At 37.5% G+C, this 25,147-nt stretch overlaps 1 protein-coding gene across 2 annotated transcripts in view; it reads right to left on the bottom strand.

Annotated features, from left to right (window-relative positions):
* Window positions 1-15,527, bottom strand: part of LOC129576307 (homeobox protein SIX3) — a 52,191-nt gene extending 36,664 nt beyond the window's left edge. Inside the window, exons 1-4 of one of the 2 annotated variants that reach the window (XM_055461184.1) lie at window positions 14,494-15,527; window positions 13,968-14,268; window positions 13,296-13,414; window positions 12,976-13,249 (exon numbers count right to left, since the gene is read on the bottom strand). In XM_055461184.1, coding sequence (XP_055317159.1) covers window positions 12,976-13,249; window positions 13,296-13,414; window positions 13,968-14,268; window positions 14,494-14,563 — 764 coding nt within the window. In that variant the 5' untranslated portion in view covers window positions 14,564-15,527. The remainder of the gene's footprint in view (window positions 1-12,975; window positions 13,250-13,295; window positions 13,415-13,967; window positions 14,269-14,493) is intronic. The other variant, XM_055461185.1, reaches the window with a different exon arrangement.
* Window positions 15,528-25,147: the final 9,620 nt, after the last annotated feature.

Genomic DNA, 25,147 nt, shown 5'->3' with positions numbered 1-25,147 from the left:
TTATTCTGGGCTGGGTAAATTTGTATGAGAAAAAAAGTATGCGCGCGCACAAGTAATTAACAAGAAGCGGGTCACAACTCATTGATCACAACGAAATGGCTAAAATCTTTATGCGATGAATACGGACAAAAAGCAACAACAAATACGGAGATCACCAACCATGGGAACTATGCAGTGATATTGATTGCATTTGCGAACAATTTATATTTCACAAGAAAACATTTTCGCTGGGCTGAGAATTGAGAAATAATGGACGACTAATTGATTTGAAATTGGTTTCAATCATCATGACAACGGAATATCGGAATGGCTTTTGTGTGCGAAAGTGTGTTTGAGCGAGAGATGAGCACACAATCCGCAAAAACACTGATTAAATCAAATGAGAAACGAACTAAGCAGTGAGCACTCGCGTCAAATTAGACTTTCTCATCGCAATCATTTGCATTACCATGGCACAATTCCACGGTTCCATTCAAAGTGATGGAAAAATCTATGAAATTGAAATTGTTTAATATGACTTTAAAATGTCTAAGCTGACTCGTAATTTATTAAACCAAACAACAAAAAAAAAACAACAAAGAGAAAAGCTAGCATATTCGAATGACTTAATGCTCATCATCGTCTGAGATAGTATCGATTTTTCATCGTCTCTTTGTTTGAAGTCAAATTTGCTGCCAAAACAAACAACAGTTTCGTTGACTATAATTACGAGCAAAATATACGAGGTTGAAATTGGCACAGAAATAAAAAAGAAATGGAATTTCACTGTTGTTTTACTTTATTTTTTCCATGTTCTTTGCTGTTGGGGTGAATGCAGTTGTTGTAATTGATATTTTGCGTGATGAAAACGACATCGAGACAAATTCAACAATCGGCACCGCACACACTCGTTCACATTTCAAATTACATCGGAACTTCGGGCGCCTATCGCTCCATCCAGTGTGCAGCCGGCACACTGCAGAAAAAACTGTCGAGCAAACAAAAAACTGTCGAGCAACCGTCAAGGCAGAGTGTCGATTTTTTTTCTTGTCTCGAAACCCTTTCAGACAGTGAAACAAAGTCTTGTGAGTGCCAGCACGATTTAAAAAAAAAATGCTGTCAAGTAATCGAGTCAGGCTTTCCATTAACTTCATTTGCCATCATTTACTCGAAGAAATATTGCAGAAAAAATGTACAAAATGGGCAACGATGAACGAACGAAAAAAATGCGTCGACTCAAACACCTGAATGCGATTTCATCGTGTGAAGTACATTAGACACATATACTTTTCGTAGTTGCATTCCATCCATATCGTTTCACTGAGACGTATATGTACACAAGCTAGCATATTATAACTGTAATTATTTCATTGTGACATTGTTTTTCTTTTCGTCGTTCTCTCTCTCTCTCTCTCTCTCTCTCTCTATCTCTGTCAAACGTCAAAATTTCTCTTTTTCCATGATGAAGCGGTAGTTTGGAACCACCCTCTCTTGCATTGCTCCGTCACAACAAATTATAGTGTTTCGTGACTACAGTTCACGAAACAAACAACATCGAAACTAGCGAAAAATTGCATCTGAATTTAGTTTGCCACGGCAAAATCTAACTGTTTTGAGCTCAAGTCTTTATTGAAAACAAACGAAAAAAAAAAAACACCAGCTCTAACTTAACGAACAATTTGAACACCGATTTTTTTCTTCTTCTTCTTCGTCGACTCAATAATGCAACTGCCGAGCAAAAATGTTAACAAAGTGGTATCTCACACACATGAACAAAACCAACAACAACAACAAAAAAGGCGAAGTAACGAAAGACAAAATCATTATCCAGCGCTATACTTTGCGGTATCTTCTTTCATTTGATTCAATTGAACGCATTTTTTACCTTTTTTTGCAAATTATTTTGCGAAAATTTCTCGCCGACTTTTCAAACGAAGCGTTTTTTTTTTCTCGTTCGTTCGTTCGTTAAATGCGATCGGGTAAATGGTGGTTTGAGTTAGCAAATGAGTGTATGCGTCGGCAAATGGTGCGCGCACCAGTACATGCATCAACAGCATATAATGATGATGTGATGATTCGATGCGCTCTACAAAGTCACATCAAATTCATTTCAGCAATTATGGCGCTCACATTTACTAAATTGTATTGTCTACCGTTATTTTGCGATAGTTATCTATGGTGTGGTTGTTGCTGCTGCTGCCGTTGCTGTTGCTGTTGCTGTTGCTGTTGCTGTTGTTGCTCCGTGTCTTTTTTTTCTGTTCGCACTTTTGTTAGCTTATAATTTTAATGGTATGGTTGGTGAGCAAGACACGCATTGTGAGTGACGTGCTAAAATCAACACCAAGCAATCTCTGGCCACCTATCACTACACTCTTTTCACCGCCATCGTGTGGATATTGTATGTTTATCATTCACTTCGCATTTTTTCATCGACCAATTCGATTATCGGTTACATTCTTGCACGGAATATCGCACCCAATCGATGCATGGATGCAGAAATAGAACGCCGAATACCGTCTATTATTCTTTCCCGGATCGGATATTCATACGGTTGACAAATTTGATTCATTAGATTTTCTTCTGATTGTAATCGACGATTTATTGATTTACTTCGTTTTATTTTGTTTCGTTTTGTTTTGTTACGTCAACCACCCGTTGTGCATCTTTATCAGACTGTGGCATAAGCAGACATTGGGCGATCAGAGAGTAAACTGAGTCCAAATCATGGTGGTTCCATCGCTTTCATCATTTCGCGTGTGGAAAATCACATTCGAATAAAACCAATTTCCGAAATAAATCACTAACCATTTACCCTAATTCAATGGGCGATAAAAGTGTTCCGTGTTTATTTCATTTTTTTCTTCTATCCGATCAATATATATATTAAGTGAATGTTTGCCGATGTATTTTTTGATTGATTCGCGCTAATGAGAGTGAGCAGGGAGTGGAATGAAGAAAAAAGACGAGTGTGAGACGAAAATAGAGAGAGTGTGTGTGTGTTGAAGGAAATCAAAGGCATCTTTCCTTGGTGCAAATGTCATCATCATACATCAAAACAATTGAAAACAACTCCCAGGCCCAGGCCAAGTGTAAATACATTTTGAGAAGAAATTTTTTCGTTTCACTTCAAGCAAACACCTGGATCATGATGCTGTACATGGTTTTGAGTATGGTGCCTTTGTGCAAGTATGCGCGAGCATAAGCGAAAAAAAAGAGATCAAATAGAACAGTATACTGCGTCGCGTGTCATCCACATCGCCCCGTTTTCTTATCTAATGAAATCAGCTCGAGAAACGGTTCAAATTCAATCAGAACGCTGAAAGCTGCGGCTGTGAAGTCTGTATACTCAAGGCTGTGTTTGTGGTGGTGAAAAGTGTTTTTCTGTCACCTTTGTGTATCAAATGAAAAAGCGATCATCCGAAAAGGAATATCTGGATGAGATGGCACGCATATTGAAATCGCGCCTCACTTTCGCTTCTTAAAATCACTTTGTTTTCTTTTTGGTCACGCTCCCTTTGATTCCAATCAAGTCAAATTTTATAAACAATTTCGAATTTTGCGTCATAATTCATGATTCGTATTTCAATAACGCTTTATAGAGCTCGAAATGGGTGTGAGTGAGTGGAAGAGGGAAAGAGATTCAAAGTTACGGTTGCTACTGATTTTCCGTGAATCGACGGTACGATTCCATGTCATTTGTCGCGTCGATTGTTGCATCAAACGTTATCCGTCTTTTAACTCTGCTATTTAATTATGTCTGAACAATGTAAATACACCATTTTTGAATGTTATCCAATATCCGATATCAACCCCCTCGTGAAAGTGCGTGTGCAGCGCGAGACAATCACTTGAGCGCGGCGGGTAAATGTTGTCGCACCAGCCAAGTGTAATCCATTGTTGTACACAATGCACACATACATACACGTATACTATTTTGTGTGTGAAAATTCCATGTCAATACAAAACAATTACAAATGCCTTTAGCAGAGAGAAAGAAAAGCGCCGTCTCGAGAATCATTTGATTATACAATATTAATGTTGACGCTTTTTCCTTATCGTTGTCGCCTTATTTAGATCCACACGCATAACACTCACTGCGAATGTCGATTGGTGTGTTTGAACGATTGAACGACTCAAGTGGTACATATGTTTAGTCTTAATGCTTCGGCACTCACTCTCTCTCTCTCTCTCTCTCTCTAGTTTAACACCCAAACGAGCGGTAAGAGAGAAAAGTGCTCCGCTTACACCAACCGATCTAATTTGCACTTTTATTGACTGTGCCTGGTTGCCTTTTAGCTGCGTCATATTATAATGGCTGCTTTCCATTCGGGGAATCGTGTATATGTGCTTAAATCATTATTTCTAGAGTCTATTAAAATTTCGAACGCGTTGTTCAATTTCGGTTGGAGTGGTGTAAGTGTATGTGTATGTGTGTGTGGCGCTTTGCACCTACCGTTATTCAAATATTTTCACTTGGAATACAATAAAATTGACATATTGTCAATTGGTACTTGTGAATGCATGTGCCGACTCACCATATTGTTTTCTTTTCACACTTCATTTCCGAAATGGATTCTATCTCTCGCTCGACAGTGGCGCGCAATCGCGAGCGGGCAAGAGAGAAACAGAAGTAGCCGCGGCAGAGTCGGCAAAACATTTCAAGTGCCTTGTTGTTGATATAACACAACGCATATCGTGTACAATGCACCAAGTGAGCATTTAAGTATCTGTTGTTTCCTTTTGCTCTTGAAAATGAACAACTTTTCCGATGGCCATTGTTTTCTGACTGTATCCTACACAATTGATGAATGAATGTTTAACCTGCTGATTCGGATTCGAGTTTCGGCAATAATCATTGATTTCAAGGCGCAAATCGATTAACGGATTTTAAAGAATTTTGAAATCAACAATCATTAGTTTTATTTGATCGAATGAACGAACGGTGGGTTTCATTTTGTGTGGGGCAAATGGTATCATTAATCATTTCTAGCGCGTGGGTGGTTCTTAAGGCAATTTTTAACGATTCTATAAATATGTTTAGAAAATTTCGGACTATAATTCGATGTGCAAAACGGGTGCGTGCAGCTGCAGCACAGGTTGTTTCATTCTAACGCAATTCGCACTCATTCTCCAACATTTTCTTCCCTTTAATGCTTTCCACCAAAGTTTTATATATGATTTTCGACAATTAATTACATCGACCGCAAGCCAGACACTCTTACTTTGGACCGTGTAATACGAACCTGGGCTAACTAAACGTGCCTGCCTGTTGTGTCAATCTGACAAATAATTTACCTTAAAAAGAAACTAAAAATCGATTCAACTGCATTTAAAGAGCCGTTTCGCATTTGTGTCTGTGTGTTTGTATGCGTCGCACGCCTTCCAATCCTAACGAATGCTATCGTTACTCAAGCATTTCGATAAGAACCAGGCGATTTAGCAGAAGAAGGCAAATTTTGTTTGTACATTTTTACGGTTCTTTTTCGTTAGTTTCATGTCTCTACCAATCAATTTATTAAGGATGCACGTCGAAAATTATTTGGCCACTGCTGTTGAGTGCGGCTTATTTTTTTTTGCAGCCAGTGAGTGGATTGTTATACATTCACTGCAGTGCAAAACAATTCCAGTGGAACATGGAACGGAGCCCGGTAATATAATTCACATTGTTACTGAGTCAAACAAGCAACGGATAGTTGTTGATCAATTAAATGTGGCTACAAAACTCACAAACATTTCTCTGCGCATTTAATTTATGTTGCGCCAACGAAAACGTACTTTGCAACAAAAAAAAAACAAGAAACACGATGATATTGCGTTATGCGATATCCCGTTTTTTTTTTTGCTCTGTCTTTCTCTCCCGTTTTATTAAATATTTTAATGTGGTGCTGCCGATCGCTTGGCTACAACATAAACAAATCCACATCTGTGTGATGCAAGTGAAGGAGTAGGTGTCAGACATTGCTTCTGGCTGAATTGAATCGTTCTAAATGCACATTATTCCATAGCTCTTTTTCTCCTTTGAAGTGGTGTTTTTTTCTCGTATATGTGGGTGAAAAACTGTAATAGCCGATGTTAACGCTGACAGTCACAATCATATATTAATGGATCGCCGATACATCAAACGACGGGATACTAAATGATTGAGCACACAACCTTTCTCTCGTATTAGTTGCACTTGGCCAACCGAGAAGGATACTAATCCATTTATATATAATAAAGATATCAGAAATTAAATATTACACAAGCAGGTAAATGGCACTAGGATTCGGTCAGGAAAACACCCATTGCCATGTTTCGTTCTTTGCCCATGTTTTTTTTTTCTTCTCTCGTTCCGTGCAATGCTTCATTTTTTATCGGTGAATTATAAATGAAGATTTCCATGCATCAAACACAGGGAACAAAAATGATGATCGCGTTTTTACGAACATTGCGTTTGTGTACATGAGAACATTGTTCGGCCATCAATACTGTGTACTGAAATGTTCTTTTTTTTCGGTGTGTAGAAAATGTACCGTAAAATTCATTCTAAATTTGTTTAATGATGTGAATAATCAAATTACGGTCAGCTAATGAAAATAAGCCGATATTGTTCTTTGATGCACAGGCACACACACACTTTTTGTACGGTGGTGGTGGCGGTGTTTCATCATTTTACTAATTCATTTTTTTCTCCTCGATCAATTTGGCCGTGCTTGCTCTGATTGTTGTCATAATGTTTTCTCTTTTTTTTTTCTGAATTTTCTCTCGGTGCAATCTCGGTAATGAAAGGCCGATCTCTAACATTTTTCGGTTCAAATGTTTTTAAAATTGAAATTGATGAACTCATCGGAATGATTGGTTTCAAGCATCATGATCGAATTTCATGTTGATGAGAACCACCGTTTTTTTTGGGGGAAAAATTGACCAGAAAAACGAAATCGAACACTTGTAAACATCAATTTTTTTTTCTTCCTCAAATCAAATGAAAATTCATCGGGAAAAAATATTTTTTCTTCAGAAAAAAATTCAACAAACATCTTGCTGTTGAAATGTTGTTCTTAAATTCAACAAACGAAACATTTTTGTTCATATAATTTGATTGTTTTGTAATTTTATTCTGATTTTGATTATGTAAATCAAGTGTCAATCGAAAATAAAACTTCAGTGGAATCGAGGATATTATGTGTGTTTGATATGTATTGAAGCTTTGACATGACTTCAGTCATCCAGTTACAAATGGTGTTAATGAAGAAATAGCAGAAGAAGCCAAAGCCAGAAACAGTTCCAACTAGACATTCAAAATAACTGATACGTCAAACGAGTCAAAATCGTATAATTCATCTAATTTTATAGTCGTCCCCGTCGAAGAAGAAAAAAAACCGAATAAATCGAGTGATCGAGGGATAATAAGGCATTCAAACAATTAGAAGTAATAATTTTTATTGGGGGAAATACGTTGAATGCATATACTTAGTTCATTTTTTCGAAATGAATGGGAAAAAAAAGAATGAAATTGGACGTCGGAATAGGCGAAGCACAAGCCATAAAAATAATATTAAGAAAGGAAACCACACCAGAAAAAAGGCCAGAGAATGTGTTCTGTCAATTCATGCAAGTCATAGAGCATCGAGATTGAGATTGCAATTGAAATACACTGTTTTTCTCTCTCTCTCTCTCTCTCTCTCTCTCGATGAAGCAGCTTTTGGTCATATTCAAAGGTTAATTCAAATGAAACAAACGACTCGAATGTCTTTTGGTTTTTTTTTTATCGTGGCATAAACACAAAAAAGCGACACCAAATTACAACGAACTGAAATGAATGGAAAAGAGAACGAAAAAAAAAACCGAACTGAAAAAAGCTGAAGTGGTGTGAAATTTATGTGTTGATGTTTAAATCCATTGAATTTGGAGCCCAGATGCTCAAACAGTGAATGAAAAGAAAAAAAAAACAACGAATCGAGAAGTAGAAGCGATACAGAATCAAAGAAGAAACCAACAACGACAACAGAGAATAAAATCGTGTGCACAACAACGAAAAAAAAAAAACAAATCGGTAGCAGTAGGCGTTATTTTGTGTATGTCATAATCATAATCGACAATAGAACCACTGACACAAACCTCACCACACGAGAAAAACAACCGAAAACTGAATCATGAAAGCCATTGTATTCTTGTCAATAGTTAGTTAGTTTGTTTCACTGTTTCTCTTCTCGTTTTTTCTCTTCTTCTCTCTTCGTCTCTGCATTTTCGATCTTTTTTTTTCTGTGTCGAAGTTTATAAAATCTATTATTTGAGATTTTTCTGTGTCTTGCTGGGTTTGATCTCTCTGTTTTATTAGATGGAATTAAAACAAAACAATACAATTCGGAAAAGTCGAACGAAATACTCATTTTTTTTCTCTTTCTCTTTATCTCTCTCTCTCTCTCTCTCGATTCAATTGAAGAAAACTACACTGATTATCCAATTTATTGAAATTGGTGTTTCGGGATGTGTGTATTACGTAAGACCAGTGTTTATAGTGCTTAAAAGACAAATGAATGAAAAAAATAAAGCCATTGAATGACTGGAATGGTATTTTGAGGCTAAATGTCACCACAGCCAATGGAAAGCTGTTAAGAATGAACGACTTACTTTAAACACCTCCTTTTCGATCGAATACAATAAAAAGACAGAGGCAACATTGAATTTAATCTGAACCACACACAAAAAACACACATGAATTTAATCCAAATATTATACACATTCAATTAATATGAATTGAGAGAGAGAGAGAGAGAAAGAGAGAGAGAGAGAGAGAGAGAGAGAGAGAGGGAGGGAGAGAGAGAGAGAGAGAGAAAAGTCGAAGAAAATGAGGCGAAATAATTCGAAAGGCGATAATATATGGGCCAATGCAGTTGCAAGAATGTGTGATCAAATGGCATTAGTGTCACAAACACAAACACACACACACACATTTTTACAAAATTCAATTCGCATGAAATGACACACTCCGTGTGTTCTTCCACCCGAATGCACCAAATCCATAACAATCTCACATTTTGCTTTCTTTTGATATTCACAATTTTTGTCGCCTGTGAGCGCTGTTGCATTTCTGCCTTAATCGACTAGAATCGACCATTAATTTAAATGGGTCAAGTAAAAATCGTCTATAGAAGACTTTTTGTATCAACAATTCATCAAATTCATATGATCAATGATGAAATTTTAAGTATTGCATTAGTAAAATGGTCAAATGATATCAATGATGGGAGGAATTTAAACGTTTTTACTAAATTCAATGACTTCGAATGAACTTTTCGAAAATATTGATCTGTTGTTGTTGTAAAATATTGATGATAGTTTGTTTCGACAATTCCAAAAATATTTTATCGAAATGAAATACGATACAAAAATATTCAATGTGAATGGCAAAAGCCGTCGGCAGTGAATGTATTGTGTGAAAGTTCAATGCCACAAATTTAGAAGATCGTACACTTTGTGTGTTTGTTCAGTGTTCTTTGGGATTTGACTGTATCACATCCGTTAAATGGTGATTATTTCCAATGCAAAGTCATCAGCCAACGTGTATTGACCAATGTTTCTTGAACGCATTGTGCACAAGAAAACAATGAGAGAAATGAGGTAAGAATACATTTAAACTCAAACTCACACATGCGCAAGCACATGCACACGCACACGGAATAGAAACAAGAGATTAGAGTTCATTAATTTTTTGTTCCTTTTGTGCTCGTTGTTTTTAAACCGGAAACATATTTAAACTAAATCACTTTTTCCCATCCAACAATGTTAGCTGGACATAAGCTTTTTCTAACAGCGAATATATGTTCTTTCAACCACAAAATAGAAACAACAACAATTTTTCAAGAGCTCGAGTCCATTTTTGCTTTGGGGAAAAACCAGAAACACTATGAACTGACTAATGGGCTGTGACCCTCTGTTGCCAAACGATGAGAAAATGATGGAAAATAAAGACGATTTTTGACAATATCCAGTTCTTTTTAGGAAATGTAAATTATAAAAACTTCACTTCCAAAAGGGGGACAAACGAATGGAAACGGAAAGATAAAACATTGGATGTGGATGATTAGAAAGGTTTTCTTCTAAAAATTTCATAATAAAATATGTCGATTTATTGGCGAATAATGGAAAATAATTAAGAATGTGTGCCCTTTTGAACTGCACATGATGACCTCATAATCAATCACATTTGATTCACCTTTACACTTTCACCAATTTAAATGCACGGATTGCGTGCGCAACGGTGAGTGGGACCATTTGATTGATGCCGTTGTCATGTTCAAATTAAGAATCAAGCTTCCAAATTGATATTTGCTCGAAATCTAATTTTGTTTCCTTCTGTACGTAATTGTCGGCTAATATTGTTTCTTTTCACTTTGAATAATGTGTGTCATATTCATAGGATGATGATGTATTGTGGGTCCGTTTGAAGTGATCGCGTGTCCAAATTGAAAATGAAATGTGCAGAAAATCACACAATAGCCGACAAATCGTTCAAATTAAATTACAATTGGAAAAAAAAAATCGATTCACATTCATCAATCATATGATGTTGGTCCTCAATGAAAAGGTGGTTAACATGGAAAACGTAAAAACGTAATAAGTGGAACTGAACTGATATTGTGATGCTTTTGGAAAAAAAAAATATAGATCAAACTCGACTGAGCACCACATTTTTTACGAATTAGTTTTTTTTCAGCTCGTCTATTTTTTCCAAGAAGAAACAAAAAAATCTGTGTACCGAAATAGATGTCAACCGAATTTTCGACTGGTCACAAAAGTCAGTTTGAAGTGGTGACCGTTTCCGAATTTCTCAAAATAAACGGACAGTTCGTCGTTCGTTTTTCACAGGGATCGCAGTGGCCAAGTGTAAAGTATGTGTGACACACAGCATGTGGTCTCATTATAATCACTCAATGCGTATAAATGCTCGCTGCATCTGTAGCTCGCTTCTGTTTTTGTCCTTGTTTTCGTGGTGACCACAATTGAATCACACATCGATGACCAAACAACATGATGAACGGCATACGTTTCGAACAGAACTTTGTTTTTTTTTTTTTTTCATCGACTGGGTCAACATTGAATAACAAGAACAAAACGAATACACTTTTGAAACAAAAGACAAGGAAAAACAATCGGAAAAAGTAAACGGGAAGACAAATGGAAATCATCGAAACAAATGTATTGTAATAAATGTTTCGGGTATAATTTATCGAACGAGATGTGATTGAACGCGGACCGCTGCTGCCGACAAGCTGTGCACAGAACCAAATCGAACGATAAATCATAACATCAACGGCGAAGTGTGCGTATGATTTTTATGATGGCAAATCAACGAGAACAAAACAAGAGAGATGGACAAATATCAAAACATCATTAACATTATTAGTGTGGTGCTCGAATTACTCTCTCTCTCTCCCTCTCTCTCTCTCTCTCTCTCTCTCTCTCTCTCTCTCTCTCTCTCATCGATTGTGTATGTGATATGTTGTCGTATTTGAAATGAGCTTCGCCGAAATTGGCATCAACACTATTCACAATTCCTTCTAGTTCAACTGGTTTTGTTATTATTATCGACTACGGTTTTTTTTTCTTCTCTCTCAATGAAACCAGATGTTAACACCATCTTCTTTTTTTCCTTCTTATGATGTGTTTCTTTTGTTGGATTTTGTATGAGTTTTTTCTGGCCGTTCGTTTAGATTCTGTATGTTTATGTTTGTCATCAAATTCAGATGGCATGGACAGAATTCAAATGGATGGTAAAGAAAGAACCGTTTGGATTCTATTTCTTTGTTCTTTCTAAATAACGAATATTTTAATAGGCACAGAAATATTGTGCATACCAGATTGAACACGGAAAAACAGTTGTGTAACTGGGTGATTTGGTGAAGAAGATATAATCATTAGCAACACACTAAAGAATATTCAAATTACCGTATAACACGGAGTTTTGATACCATTTTCAAAAAAAAAATCCTAAGTTGTGCGTTTGATTCAGGCTAACAACAAAGACAATGGTATAATTGGTGGAGAAAAATGGTGACAATTTTGGACTTTTGTCTTTAAAAATTGTTCTTGTTTTCCGAAACAAAAACTGCACCTCATAAATTGTACTTTAATTTGTTTTTACTAGCTAGTTGAGGTAAACAGGACATCCATCATATATACCAAATGGTCATGTTCTCAGGTAAATAATATGCAAAGTCAAAGGATGCAAACGTATTCACCAGACACTGCCACTATTTTCATTCAGTAAAAAAACGAATTTCGACAAAATTCATTCAACACCAACCGAAATACGCATTGTTTGCCTTTTACAACTGAACAACATTCATCGGCACCATCCGAATAATATCGTAAATTCGATTGCGAAATTGTTGCTTTCTTCTCTTTGGTGCAATGCAAATTGTAATTTTTAGAACCATTTACAATCTTCCGATGGTTTAATGATTTTGTCTGTCGTATGTTTTTTTTTTTTGTTTACTTCCTTCTTCTTCATTCATTCATCGCTTTTTTTTCGTTATCTGCGACACTGTCCCGTTTTGTCACATGCACTACACACTTTAAAACCGCTCTCACTTACACAAACACACCACTCACTTTTTACAGCTATTATTTCTAAAGCGTTTTATTGTTTTTTCTCTTTTGCTTTTGTTTTGGTCTATGCATCACTTTGGTACAGACTTGCATTTTCATGTACTATTTTCTCTCTCTCTCTCTCTCTCTCTTTCTCTCTGTGTTATCGTTTGTTACTTGCATTAGGCTTTTAGGGCATTGTTATTTATAGTATTTTGTCTTTTTTTCCGTAATTGTTAACAATCTACGATAATAGATTCCGAAAGTGAGAAATGGCTTCTTCATTCATAGGTTAGTATTTGTCGACTATTCTTTTGCATGGACGACAATATTGACCGAAATGCGTAAATAGTGACGCGGCCAATTCATTCATAGAAATGTTTTTTCATTTCACGAAGAAAAAAATGCGTTTGCGGGAAAATTTACCTGTTTTTAGCAGCAGCAGCTCGATCACGTTGCCTTCGGTTCTTGAACCAATTGCCAACCTGTGTAGGTGTCAAACCCGTGGCTTGGGCTAGTTCACGTTTTTTCGTTGGATTTGGATACGGATCTTGCAGGTACCATTCACGCAGCAGGCTACGTGTTCGCTCCTTAAAACAGTGTGTCTTCTGTTCACCATCCCAGATGGTGCGTGGCAACGGAAACTTCTTTCGCACACGATACTTATCGACGGGACCTGGAACAACGGAATTTGACCAATCTACAATTTTCAATTGGTTGTGTTTGAACGATGTGTTTTTTGTTACCTAATGGTCGTCCACGCAATTTTTCCGCCTCATGATAGTGTGCCTCCAGCCACATTGCCTGCAATTTCCCATGCGAATGCTTTGTGAACTTATGCCGTTCGAGAATTGTGTACAGTTCACTGTTGTTTTTTTTTGGATTTTCACAATTCATGAAATGGACATAATGTTGAAATAAAAAAAAAAATGGAGAAAAAAATCGAATTCAGAAATATAAAATTTCATCAAAAATAGAGATAAACTAAAATAGATGGTGCGTTTTGAGAAACGGCATTTGGTCGTTTTTTTTTTTTTTTTTTGGAATTCAATTTATTTGGGCTTCATTTTCTACTCGAAAATAACTTTTTCAAATTTTGTACACGATTTCAGACGTGGAATAACAATTGTAATTTTTCATTAATTCCGATCCGTAACTGTCTCGGAACGATGAGATGATCTAGAAAGCGATTCATTGAAAAAGGTCGGTCTCAATTGAGTTCAATTTTGGAAAAAGATGAACGATCACGGTACGTTGTTTCGAAATCGTTTTTAACAATAATCCAACCTATTTCGACATTTAACACCGCGAAAGTGCTCTTCTATCATCATCTAAACTGCGGAGATTTGGAAACTACCAAAAGCCGTTTCAATGCACATCATTTACTCATCTACAATCTTCTTCTCAATGTTACATACCGAAATTGGCCAGTGTGATAGGCGACAATGGCTCTGGCTCGGAGCACCGCTTCCGAGTGCTCTAGTTCGCGTAAATTTGGAAACGAAACCGGTAAACTCCATAGAAATCGGGCCAAACGCTCGATATCGCCCGATTCTTCGAGCGTTTCACACACGGTCGCCACTTGTGATGCCGTAAAATTTAGCGTTGGCAATGCAAATAATGGGCTTGGTGCTAAAATCGGATGCGGATGATGTCCAGCGGCGGCGGCTGCAGCTACTGCAGCCACATGATGATTTAAATGTGTGGCAGATGCCGCGACTGCGAATCCAAATCGAAAAGGGAATAAAATCATGGTTAATTTCAAGCTAAAATCCAATTGAAATGATTCAATTCAAAACATTAGTCCATTCAATGGTCCAAGTTTTCAATTGAATCGCTTCAGATGTGGATGTTTAGATTGCTTCGCGAGTGGAAGGTGCTTCGTAAGAGGGGAGTGAAACATTCCATCAAAACTAAAACACTTTTTTTTTTCGTGGAATTCACCTGGATTCGTTGGTGTCGTTTGCAATGGTACAGGAGGACTAAGACCTCCTGTTCCTCTACCGACTGCCATGGAAGGTCGAGCGACCGCCAGATTGACTATGTTCGGCGCTATTTTGTAATCGTAATTCACAAATGTATTTCTTTTATTAGTTTCGATTGATTGGCCTCTATGTTTATTTATTTTTTTTTTTTCGCTTGGCTTATCACCGTTTTCGCAATGGAGCGCACTAGAACTTGTTTCAATTGTGTTTTTTTTTTCTTTGCACTAAATGAATTGAGTCGTTGAATTTTTTTTGTTGTTTTATTTACTCGAACAAAGTTTTGCACACCGTCGACTTTTCATGGTATACTTTTGACCACTTGCGCTATACAAATTGGTTTCAAATGTCATAGAAACTTTGCAATTTTCACATAATTCACTTTTCGATTGAGAATATTTCCAACATTGCCCGATCATTTGCCGAACAGAATTGCGTAGAACAGTGCGATCATCGTTTGTTGTTCTTCAATAGCAGCCACTTTGTACGAATTGTTTATGATGCACAAAACTTATCACATATCACAAGAACACACCGTACAATTTCATCGATGCCGATGTTATCATTCATTCATGTTAGTTCGAACAGAAAACTGAAACTTGTCCTTTGATGATGAAACCGAATTTGTGCAATTCAACGTATTAAACACAAACAATTTTCATTTAGCGGTTTAAGAAGTTTCGACCGAGAAAAAGAACTGAAAACTGTTTGCTTTTGTGAAATCGGTTGAGGTGAAAAACTCAACGGAAAGAAACAAACTAAGAAATTGTGTAAAGTGAATGGAAAAAACGGAATTGGGCGAAAAAAAATAATAATATAATATCTCTATGTCTCTCTGGGTGTTTGTGTTGCGCTAACGGTTGTGATCCAACTCGAAATGCACACGCAGACAGAAGCACGTTGGGCGAACGAATAAAAATAAACACACCGAAAATAGAGACGCAGCGAGTGAGAAGTTTAGTCTTCTATTCGATCGAATATTATCCGTTTGGCAAGACCGTTCACTGACTACTACCGACTGCTTCATAAATGTTGAAACATTAAACCCCATATAAATTACACACAGCCTACATTTTATTTTCCCATTTTTCTCTCTTTCGTCTCTCGTGTCTGCTATTCGTTCGCCTCTTTTGCCTTTGTTGTGCGACTCTTCGGGTTCTCCGTTGCTGTTGTGTATGTGTATGTGTATGTGTGTATGTGTGTATGCGTGTTTCGGCCGCACCGCTTCTCTGTGTGTTGATTCGCCCGTATATTGGATGGCTTTTTCCCGAAGCTTATTTCTACTCAGCCTCATCGCTCTTACAGGCACACAATGTGTGTTTGTGTTATACACACTACACACGGCTTCTCTGCACACCAGCCAGTTGCCCTTGTCGTTGCCTACTCATTGTTTGCTATTCATTATATACACACTGAAACTACGATAATCTACCGAATACAATATGTCTATTTAACATGCCCATATGCACGTTCACATGCGATGCGATCTGCTGGCGTCTCGCTCACACCGCTTCTTCCCTTCCATTCGCACGCATTCCGCACTGCGACACCAGCAGCAGTTCTAGTATGCGCGGGGCTTTGGCGAAGAGGTCGAACTATACGAAAATTTATAGCGAGATCGCGCGAGAGAAATGCTTCAGTCGTTCCTCTTTTTTTTTTCCCAGCTTGTTTGTTGTTATTTCGCTCGCTCGCTTTTATATTCCGAAACGAAAATATCATCCATAACGTAACTATCGTCATCACTGGTGTATTAAACCATCGAGTAGAGGTATATATTGCGATCGTGTCATTTGCATGTATTTCATTTATATTCATTTAGCGAGAGAGAAAGAGAAAGAGAGAGAGAGAGAGAGAAGGAGGGAAAGAGCTGCTTACAATGTTTTCCGTGCTGCTTGCACTCATTTCAATGCCATTTATTGGGTCGCGCTCACCTTTTTTCAACCTACGGTATGTGCGAGCAAGCGAAAGAGAATGGGCCAGTGAGCGAAGTGAATGAGTGTGGCTGAATTTCAACGAAAAATTGTATACATTTCATATTCATTACACCTAAAAACTGGTTTATGTGAGTGATTTGTGTGTGATATGGCATATCGAGAGACGGCCGCACACAAAATGTCTTTTACTGCCCGAAATATGGTATGTGTATGCATATGTTTATGAACAAAATGAAAAGCTCTCAATATATCCTACCCTTTTTTTTTTCATTTCACGTATATTTGAAATACAACCAAAAATTGATATCAAACCGAAACGATTGTGATACACACAGAAGGAGAAAATGTTACTTTCGACGATGTACACATTCGAAACATAGAGAAGAAGATAAAAAAAGATACAATTTATGAGCAGTTGAAAGGCTGAATTTGGTAGCACAGTGTCATGGCAAAGAAATAGAAAGAAAGAACGAACGAAAAAAAAGAACACACGCAAAAATCAATGTGGAAAAAGAAGGGCAACTGTGTAACGTAACGCCCCAAACCTAAATTAAATATCCAAATAATATCATCGCTACAACTACTACATCGCTCACACACCATCAAAGCCAGCTGCACGAGAGATAGAAGGAGAGAGACAGAGACAGAGACTGAATAAAAATAGAGCTACAAATAACAAAAAGGAAAGAAGAAAAAAAAAAATCACAAAACAACCAAATATATACGCGTGCGGCAGCAGCAGCAGCAGAGGCAGAAACACGAAATTCGTATAGGAAACTGAGAAGCAACAATGAAAAACTGGTAAAGTGGCAGCATACAGTGTCATCAGCATCACATTGCCGTTTTCTGTTACAGCAGCAGCAGCAGCCGCCGCAGCTCCACCATTCGATTCATGCACATACACATAACAGTTTGTTTTTCTGTATTAATCCACGGCCACCAATATTCTGATGAACATATATTGTTAGATCGGGAAAAACGTCGATTTCTGTTTGATACGAATCTATTTTGAAAATGTCCCGAAAAAAGAAAAATCTTTCCGAAAGAAGACAAAAAATGGAAAACATTTTCCGCAAACGCAAACGAAAAAAAAAATCCATTTCGAAAAATGTGAATTTCTGCGCATTGATTAGCGTAGATCCAGGCGTCGAGTTTTCGTTGTGCACGTAAACGAGAACCGAAAATACACACTATATCCATTTCCATTATTATTTATTTTGTGTTCGGTGATACTGCTGTTCGCGCAATTGTCGGATAACAAGCGATCTCACAATCTCTCTCTCTCTCTCTCTCTCTCTCTCGTTCATCGCATTATGTATATCCAGTTCGAGTTGGTTACTGTTGTCTGCGTCTGTGTATGTGTGTTGGTATATGTGCCGATGTGAAAGAGAGAACGAGCGACTGTTTGTGTGCGCGCACGTGTGTGCATGTGGATGTGTTTGTGTGTTGAGGCGCGCAACAACAATGTAACTAATACATTTGCGATATATATCGTGAGATTAGTTTATTAAAGTACGCCAATCAACAGAGTAAAAGTGGGCGGAGCCAATGATACCCATCCATACGTGCACACACCATAGCAGTAGCAGTAGTAGAAGTAGCAGCAGAAGCGGCGCGTCTTCGGAGAGCACATATAAATCAACTGTCTCACTTTGGCCAATTGAGCCGCACGGAACGTGCTACATGTACACACTGTACAAAGAGAAAGACACTCCGAGTGCTTGAAAGCCAGCAATAGCTTCGCGTATCAAAGCAATATATATCTCTTGTGTGATGTTTCAATGTAATCGCTTCGGCTCAATGCGCAAAAATATTAAAATCAGACCGAAAGTTGATTTACGAGCGAACGAGTAAGCGAGCGACAGAGTACACAAAAAGTGAGATACGCTGGTGGTGGTGGTGGTGGTGCTGCTGCAAAAAACAAATCTGTATGATGTTTGCCCTCGCATCTGTTATTTTAGAAATGCAATCGCAGTTATTTCTGAATCCCAAAGTAAATCTCAGAACAACACTCGAAAAAGTGTGATTTTTTTTTCCATTTTTTTTAGAGTATGGCTCGAAAGTTAAGCGTTTTTCATGGATCGAAATGAAATTTCAGATTTTTTTTTTCAATGGTTTCGATTGGATATCTAGCAGATTTTGGTAATTCTCTCATTTTGATTGTGTTTACCAAATATCCATGGACTTCCCCGAGAGAATGGCCATAAATTCTGTGCGTAAATGTTGATCACTTTGCGCCTTCGTCAAATAATTGATAAGCAAAACAGAAAAATAAAATCCAAAGTGGAATTTAATTACATCGGCGCACAAATAAATAATTATCAGTCGGAAACGGTGTATGACAAAAAGTCGACGAGCGAACGAGAGAAGATGAAGCGAAAAATGGAGAAACATTCCGGTGTATCAAATATAGATGGATTGTAACAATCTCAACGGTCTATCCAATTTCCTTATCGCTGTCACGTTCTCGCTCTCTCATCGCTGCCTGATGACTTCTCCTTCACGAATGCTGCTTATTTTCACGTGTCAAATCTAGGTATTACCGTTCAGGCAGTATATACAGCTCCATTTACACACCAAGTGCCCAAGTGCACATAATATTTGTACAATGCTTAATATACGGTTAAATTTGGTACACATTGCTTTTTCTGTTGCCGTTCTATTCTCTCGAGCTCCGTAGCTCTCTGCTGATTTTCGTCCCTGTTCACTTCGTCGGTCGCATTTTATATTGAATTCGGGTTTTACATTTATACAAAATATCTCTTCTTCTTATTCTTCTTCTTTTTCTCCCCATTGCTGCTTTCATTATTCACCAACCTTTTCTCGTATTCCATTTATTGAGCAACCGAATCAATATCGGTATTTTATACGGATCGCCTTTTTTATGTATCGTGCGCTATGTAATTCATTCGATCCATCCATGTAAAAATGTGTAACAAACTAACGTTAAGGAATGGATCGAATACAAACTCGGCAAAGAAAATCAGTAAATCGCGAAAGAGGGAGAGCGCACGAGGAAAAAAGAAGGAGAAAACAAATCCAAGGCAAACTATCCGAATGGCAATAATATGTTGGCGCTAGCAGCATAGCATGCTTCAATGAAAATTGTATGCGGTGTGAGAGCGCGGGCGCGAGCGCGAGTGTGATTGGAATAAAAATCCTCCGCTATAAAAGTTCATCACAATAATAATCATGGCAAATCATAAATCTATGGGTGAGATTGAGAGTAGTGTATGTTTGATTGACTTTGTTACGAAAGAGAAGAGCAAGTTTCTGTCGACTTAAAAATGGTTAAAAGCGAGTATGTTCGTTTTTAGCGGGTCCTCGCGGTTTTTCACGTTTCCGCGGAACTGATAAGAGATAACAACTTGGCGTCTTCGACAAAGGTGTAGCACTCGAGGTCTTCTATAACATCACTGAAGACAGTTATCTCTTATCTCTTATTAGTTCCGCGAAAAGCGCGAAAAATGATAAGAAAAAAAAAGTTCTATATAAAATTTGCTTTTTTATGTGCGCGATTTGCGCGCAACTGATAAGAGATAAGAGATAATTGTCTTCAGTTTAGTTATAGAAGACCTCAAGTACTACAACTTTGCCGAAGACACCATGTTGTTATCTTTTATCAGTTGCGCGAAAACCATGAAGACCGCGGAGGCTAGACGGTACTACAACATACTCTACTTTAACGCCAACAGAATCATCAGAAAACATACTCGCCTTTTCAAAAATATAAATCGAAGAAAAAACATACTCCACTCTCAATCTCACCCATAGAAATGTACTTCTTCATATGAAGCAGTTCACTTCGATTCATCAAAAGCATTTCATTTCGATATTTTTTTTTTCGTCGTCGTCGTCGTTGTCGTTATCGTCGTTCATTCGTTGTGCCATTTTTTTTTTCTCTTCCATTGGCAAATTTTTTTTTCCACTGCTTTCTATCTGTCCTGACAGCTTTTTTTCTGTTGGTATTTTTACTTTGTGTCGGTTTGTCGTTTTGTCTTCATCGTTGCCTCCACATTGAATTGATAGCGAATGTTGTAGCATTTGGTGAAATTGCATTACGTTGGAGCTCGGGCGTGAGTGTATGGATGGTGAATGGAGAGACTGCGAGTAAAACCATGATTAGATTAGGTCTTAATGCGCTCGGAAACTGATTCACAACCACAATTTGCCGTTTTTTCTTTGCCACGTCGTCGATTCGGAAAATACTTGCGTAAAAAGTGTGCATATTTTTTTTTCGGAACAGGTTACGATCAGCAGAATATCAATGGATACATTACTATGGCAATGACATTTTCGATGATGCACACGGGATTATTCGATCTGTGGCTCTTGCCAAATCGACCAAACACACACACACGATTCGAACCATTTGAAAGGTATGTGTGTGTGTGTGTGTGTGTAACAAAAAAAAATATTTCAATAAATCGTTTGTAATTTTTAAACACCAAAAGTCCATTCACAAAAATTCATTCATAGTTTTTCGAACAAGAGACATTGAGTGAGTGTGAGTATGTTGTAAAGTCGAACATTTTTGTTTGTAACTTGGGCTGTTTACTTCATTCGGAATCGAAGCAGGCAATGTGGGGATAAATACCGTAAATTGTTCATAATCCTGTATAATGATGATTTTAATACGTATATTGTGGGTATCCTTGTTGTGGCAATGCCATTTCACATACAAAGTGCATGTGCCGATTTGTTCAATGGCAGAAATAGGTCGCACACGAAGAAGAAAAAGAAGAAGAAGAAGAAGAAGAAGAAGAAGAAGAAGAAGAAAAATGAGAAGGAACTGAGAGACATTTTTGCAACACATAGCCATATAATGACGACTAGTAGCTTACCCAACAATTTTAATACTTCCGCATATTTTCATTCTGTTTTTCTGCCTCCTCGTTTTCGTTATGGTTGGGTTTTTTTTTCTCGCTCTCTGCCCATTCGCTTGGGCCATCGATTGACTTACCAAAGTTCTTTTTTCGTCTTTTCTCCGGATCCGAAGACAAAAGAACACGAGCAAAATGAAACTATGCTCTGTTTATTTTAGCCCATCGTTTTTGTCGAGTCAGTGTGCTTCGATCGACGATTCCGTAAAGTCAAGAAGCAAAAATAGCAAGAAAATTTCCCCGACTTTGTTGCAATAACATTTTCAGTGCAACATCAACTGAACGTGTGCGAATATCGAAGCCCATATCTCAAAGTAATAACGATACAAAATCACAAAAATAAACAAACAATACAAAGGAATTGAAATCGATTAAAGAATAGAAAAGTAAGACGGAGATAGAGAAAAATGGCACCGAAAAATACCATGGAAAAAGGAAGTTGTCGTACGACCGAACGCGGCTTATGCACTCAATTCAACCGAAATGAACCGAAGAAAATGAAGCACACATTTTCTCGAAACGCTTTTTATCTCTTGCCATCATTTTAATCGAATGAGAAAATCTAAACGCACAACTTGGAACCATTTTTCGTTGTTGTTCGGATTTGTTCTTCGTTAAAATGTATTAAACAATCGAATAGTGTACTCTCACACAAATGTATTCTACGGTTTTAAATGTTTGGCTTCATTTTGTGTGTTTTTGTTTGTTTGCATTGAATTATTATTTGAAATATTTTCAACTTGACCGCGAAAATGTCAAGTAGAGGCATGGGAAATCAAGTACATTTGATATTTGACCAATAAATTTAAATGTAAACAATGCAAACCTTTTTATATGTTTTCAAATTGAAACCAACAGTTTTGAACCGTATTTAAATTTTTAAATTTTGACTGAATGCTGAACCACTTGCACTCATGGGAAAATTCTCAAAAATGTGGGGAAAAATTAGAGGGAATGGTGGAAATGTGTAAAAAACACTTATAGTAATTGTAATCACATTTGTCACCAGAGAAACTATCATGAATTTGCTATTGAACTCCAAATGAATTTCACTGTACGGTGTACGCCCTTTCAATAGTTTTATTTGCCAGCGCTCTTTCAACGGCGATCCATTGCTAGCATAAAAAAATTTGGTTGAACTTGATGTGGAAATGAGCTGGTTTGATTCGATTCAAAGAAAATTAGCGGTGAATTCATTATGCGTCAAAGTGGAATTCATTTGGAATTACGTTTCACGTATTTTCATAGCTTAATATAAATAGCCAAGACACGTGCAAGCACACACATTGAATATTCGCAACAACACACTCGCTCCCTCTCTCTCTCTCGTTTGAAAAGGTGTTTATTGGCCACACAAAAGTGGCCGTGTTGTCGATGAGAAAAATGACGCGCGCACACATGTACGAAAAACTATATCATTAATTTAATCGTAACATCATCCAATTTTTGGGGATTCTTGTACTTGATTCATCTATCACATAATGAACACACTTTGCCATAATTGCCGCACATAACTGTGTTTGCTATATATAAGTCGGAATATGGTCGGGTGCTTTTGTATCGGCGACATGATGACCGATGACCGATGACCGGAGCAACGAAAGTACAAAAACGCGTCAAATACCACAATCAATCAAACGACTCCATCGTTTCTTCGTGAACGGCGAGAGAGCGAGAAAGAGAGAGGAGAAGGAGGAAAACTCTCGTAAACAAATCATATATTATCAAAAATTAATGTGTACTTATCTAATTTTCGGTTGTTAATGTTGGTGCGTAGCTCTTTCTTTAGTTATTTTTGGTTGGCGTTGCTACATGTGCTTGGTTGGCCTGAACGATTGATGTTCCCGAAAGATAGATCAGGTGTGAGCAGTTTTAACTGCAAATCTCCACTTTAATGCTTAAATTTCTCCGTCTTTCACCCGAGCCACTCGAACAATATGAAAAAAAATAATAATAAATGGATAAATTGTTTTGACAAAAGAAATTCGGTTTGGTGGCGTTGAAGTAGACAAAACTGAATCGAATCTCGTGCCGAAATCAAAGCGTCGATGTGAAATAATAATATTTCATTTCGATCAATGCTACGATAAGCTCAGATTAATGACGTTCGTCATTATAGTAAGTGAGTGGCGAACGGAAACACTGGTTCGAATCGGTTCATGTCGCTAGTTTTCGTTTCAAACCGCTCTGTTTGGGGGAAAATGACAAAATATGAATATTCGCGGCCAGAAAATCGGGTAAAGTTTCGTTGAACTTTCAGAAATCGTTCATGCTTCAATCAAACGGAGTGCTGTGCACAGAAAGACAGTTGAAGATGAAGTCGAAAGAAAAAATCCCTCGATCAATTATAAACTCTCAAATCGAGTAAATCAATTAACGTAATGATCCAATAATCTGATGAGTTTGACATTGATTTCTTCTCTTCGTTGCACGAACAATGTCGCTCGGAAGAGCGCGCGAAATCGTCTACTAGATTTGATGTGTGGCAGCGCGTGATAGATCGTGAAGCAGAGCAAAATGGAAAGAATGAAAAACGGAGAAGAATCGGCCGAGATGAGGGAAATCGGCAGAAGCGGCAGCAACAAAACATTTGACTTCTAAATTAGTTTATTTACGTCAATTTTCAATCAAGAAATTCTGTCGAAGCTATCGCATGGATTACGCAAACCATGTTAGTGTATATGATGTGCTTTATGCTTCCTAATGATTGCCATCAAACTGAACGATTCCATCGAATTGCCGAGAAAGAGAGGGAGAGAGAGAGGGAGTCTTTTGTATGTCCGCGATACGTGTTATTTTGAGTTATTTGTCATTTTGTGTTCGTTAAAATCAATTACTCGAAGTTGGTTAAGAGAACGCGCGCACGCACACAATCATACATTTTTTCTGCTTTTGACTCGAAAAAAAAAAAATTAAAACCCACCCAAAACAGAGAACAAAAAGTGCTTTAACGTAAGAAAAGATGTTCAATTTCGTTGATCGATTTTAATTTGGTTATAAATCATTAGCTGACGCTTCGTTTATTGATTTTCATTAAGAAATTACGTGCGATTTTTTATCGTGCAACTGTTTTCGATTGTGTAAACAGAAAATCAAGCGACAATATGCGCGACAGGACGAAGGATAATACAATCAAATTATCAAAATCAATACCGAAACAATTCGGAACTCTGTCGCACCGAATCCCACTTTTGCTTCCTTTCTCTTCGCAATTGTTATGATACGTTTTTTTGAAAGGCAAATACAGTTACATTCAATCAGCACGACGCGACCAAATCATCATTCAATCGATGAACGATGTTGCACGATTATTTTCATTCGACCCTCATGGATATTTCCTCACTTTCGTGTGTTTTTTTTTTCGTTCGTTCGTTCGTTCGTTCGTTCGTTCGTTCGTTCGTTCGTTCGTCGGTTGATTTTCATCGAAAAAACGGCGCGGTAAAGACTTGGAGCACACATTTTCTCGTAATTTGATCTAATGGTTTCGAACGCGCGATGATGATGAAAACCATTTCAATTTGTAATTATGGTATTCCATTTTAGTTGGACGAGACAAAGAAAACAAAGCTCCATTGAAACACGATGTGGATGCTGCTGTGGCTCGGCGTACACACTCGCTTGGACTGTAATTACCAATGGACGAGCCGAATAAAAAGTAAATACGATCTTTTTTTTTTGTATTTCAAAGAAAAAACAGTGTACACAATATGAATTGAATTGATCAACAACAAAAAGTGAGCAGCATCCAAACAGAGAAAATGATTACGATCAGCGTGGAAAAGGTCATTTTGAACACAAA

Source organism: Sitodiplosis mosellana, unplaced genomic scaffold, assembly GCF_009176505.1.
Source record: "Sitodiplosis mosellana isolate CC-2019 unplaced genomic scaffold, AAFC_SMos_1.0 Smas_scaffold_6181, whole genome shotgun sequence".
Classification (NCBI taxonomy): domain Eukaryota; kingdom Metazoa; phylum Arthropoda; class Insecta; order Diptera; family Cecidomyiidae; genus Sitodiplosis; species Sitodiplosis mosellana.
The sequence above is the reverse complement of the archived record's forward strand: the minus strand, read 5'-3'. Positions and strand labels throughout refer to the sequence as shown.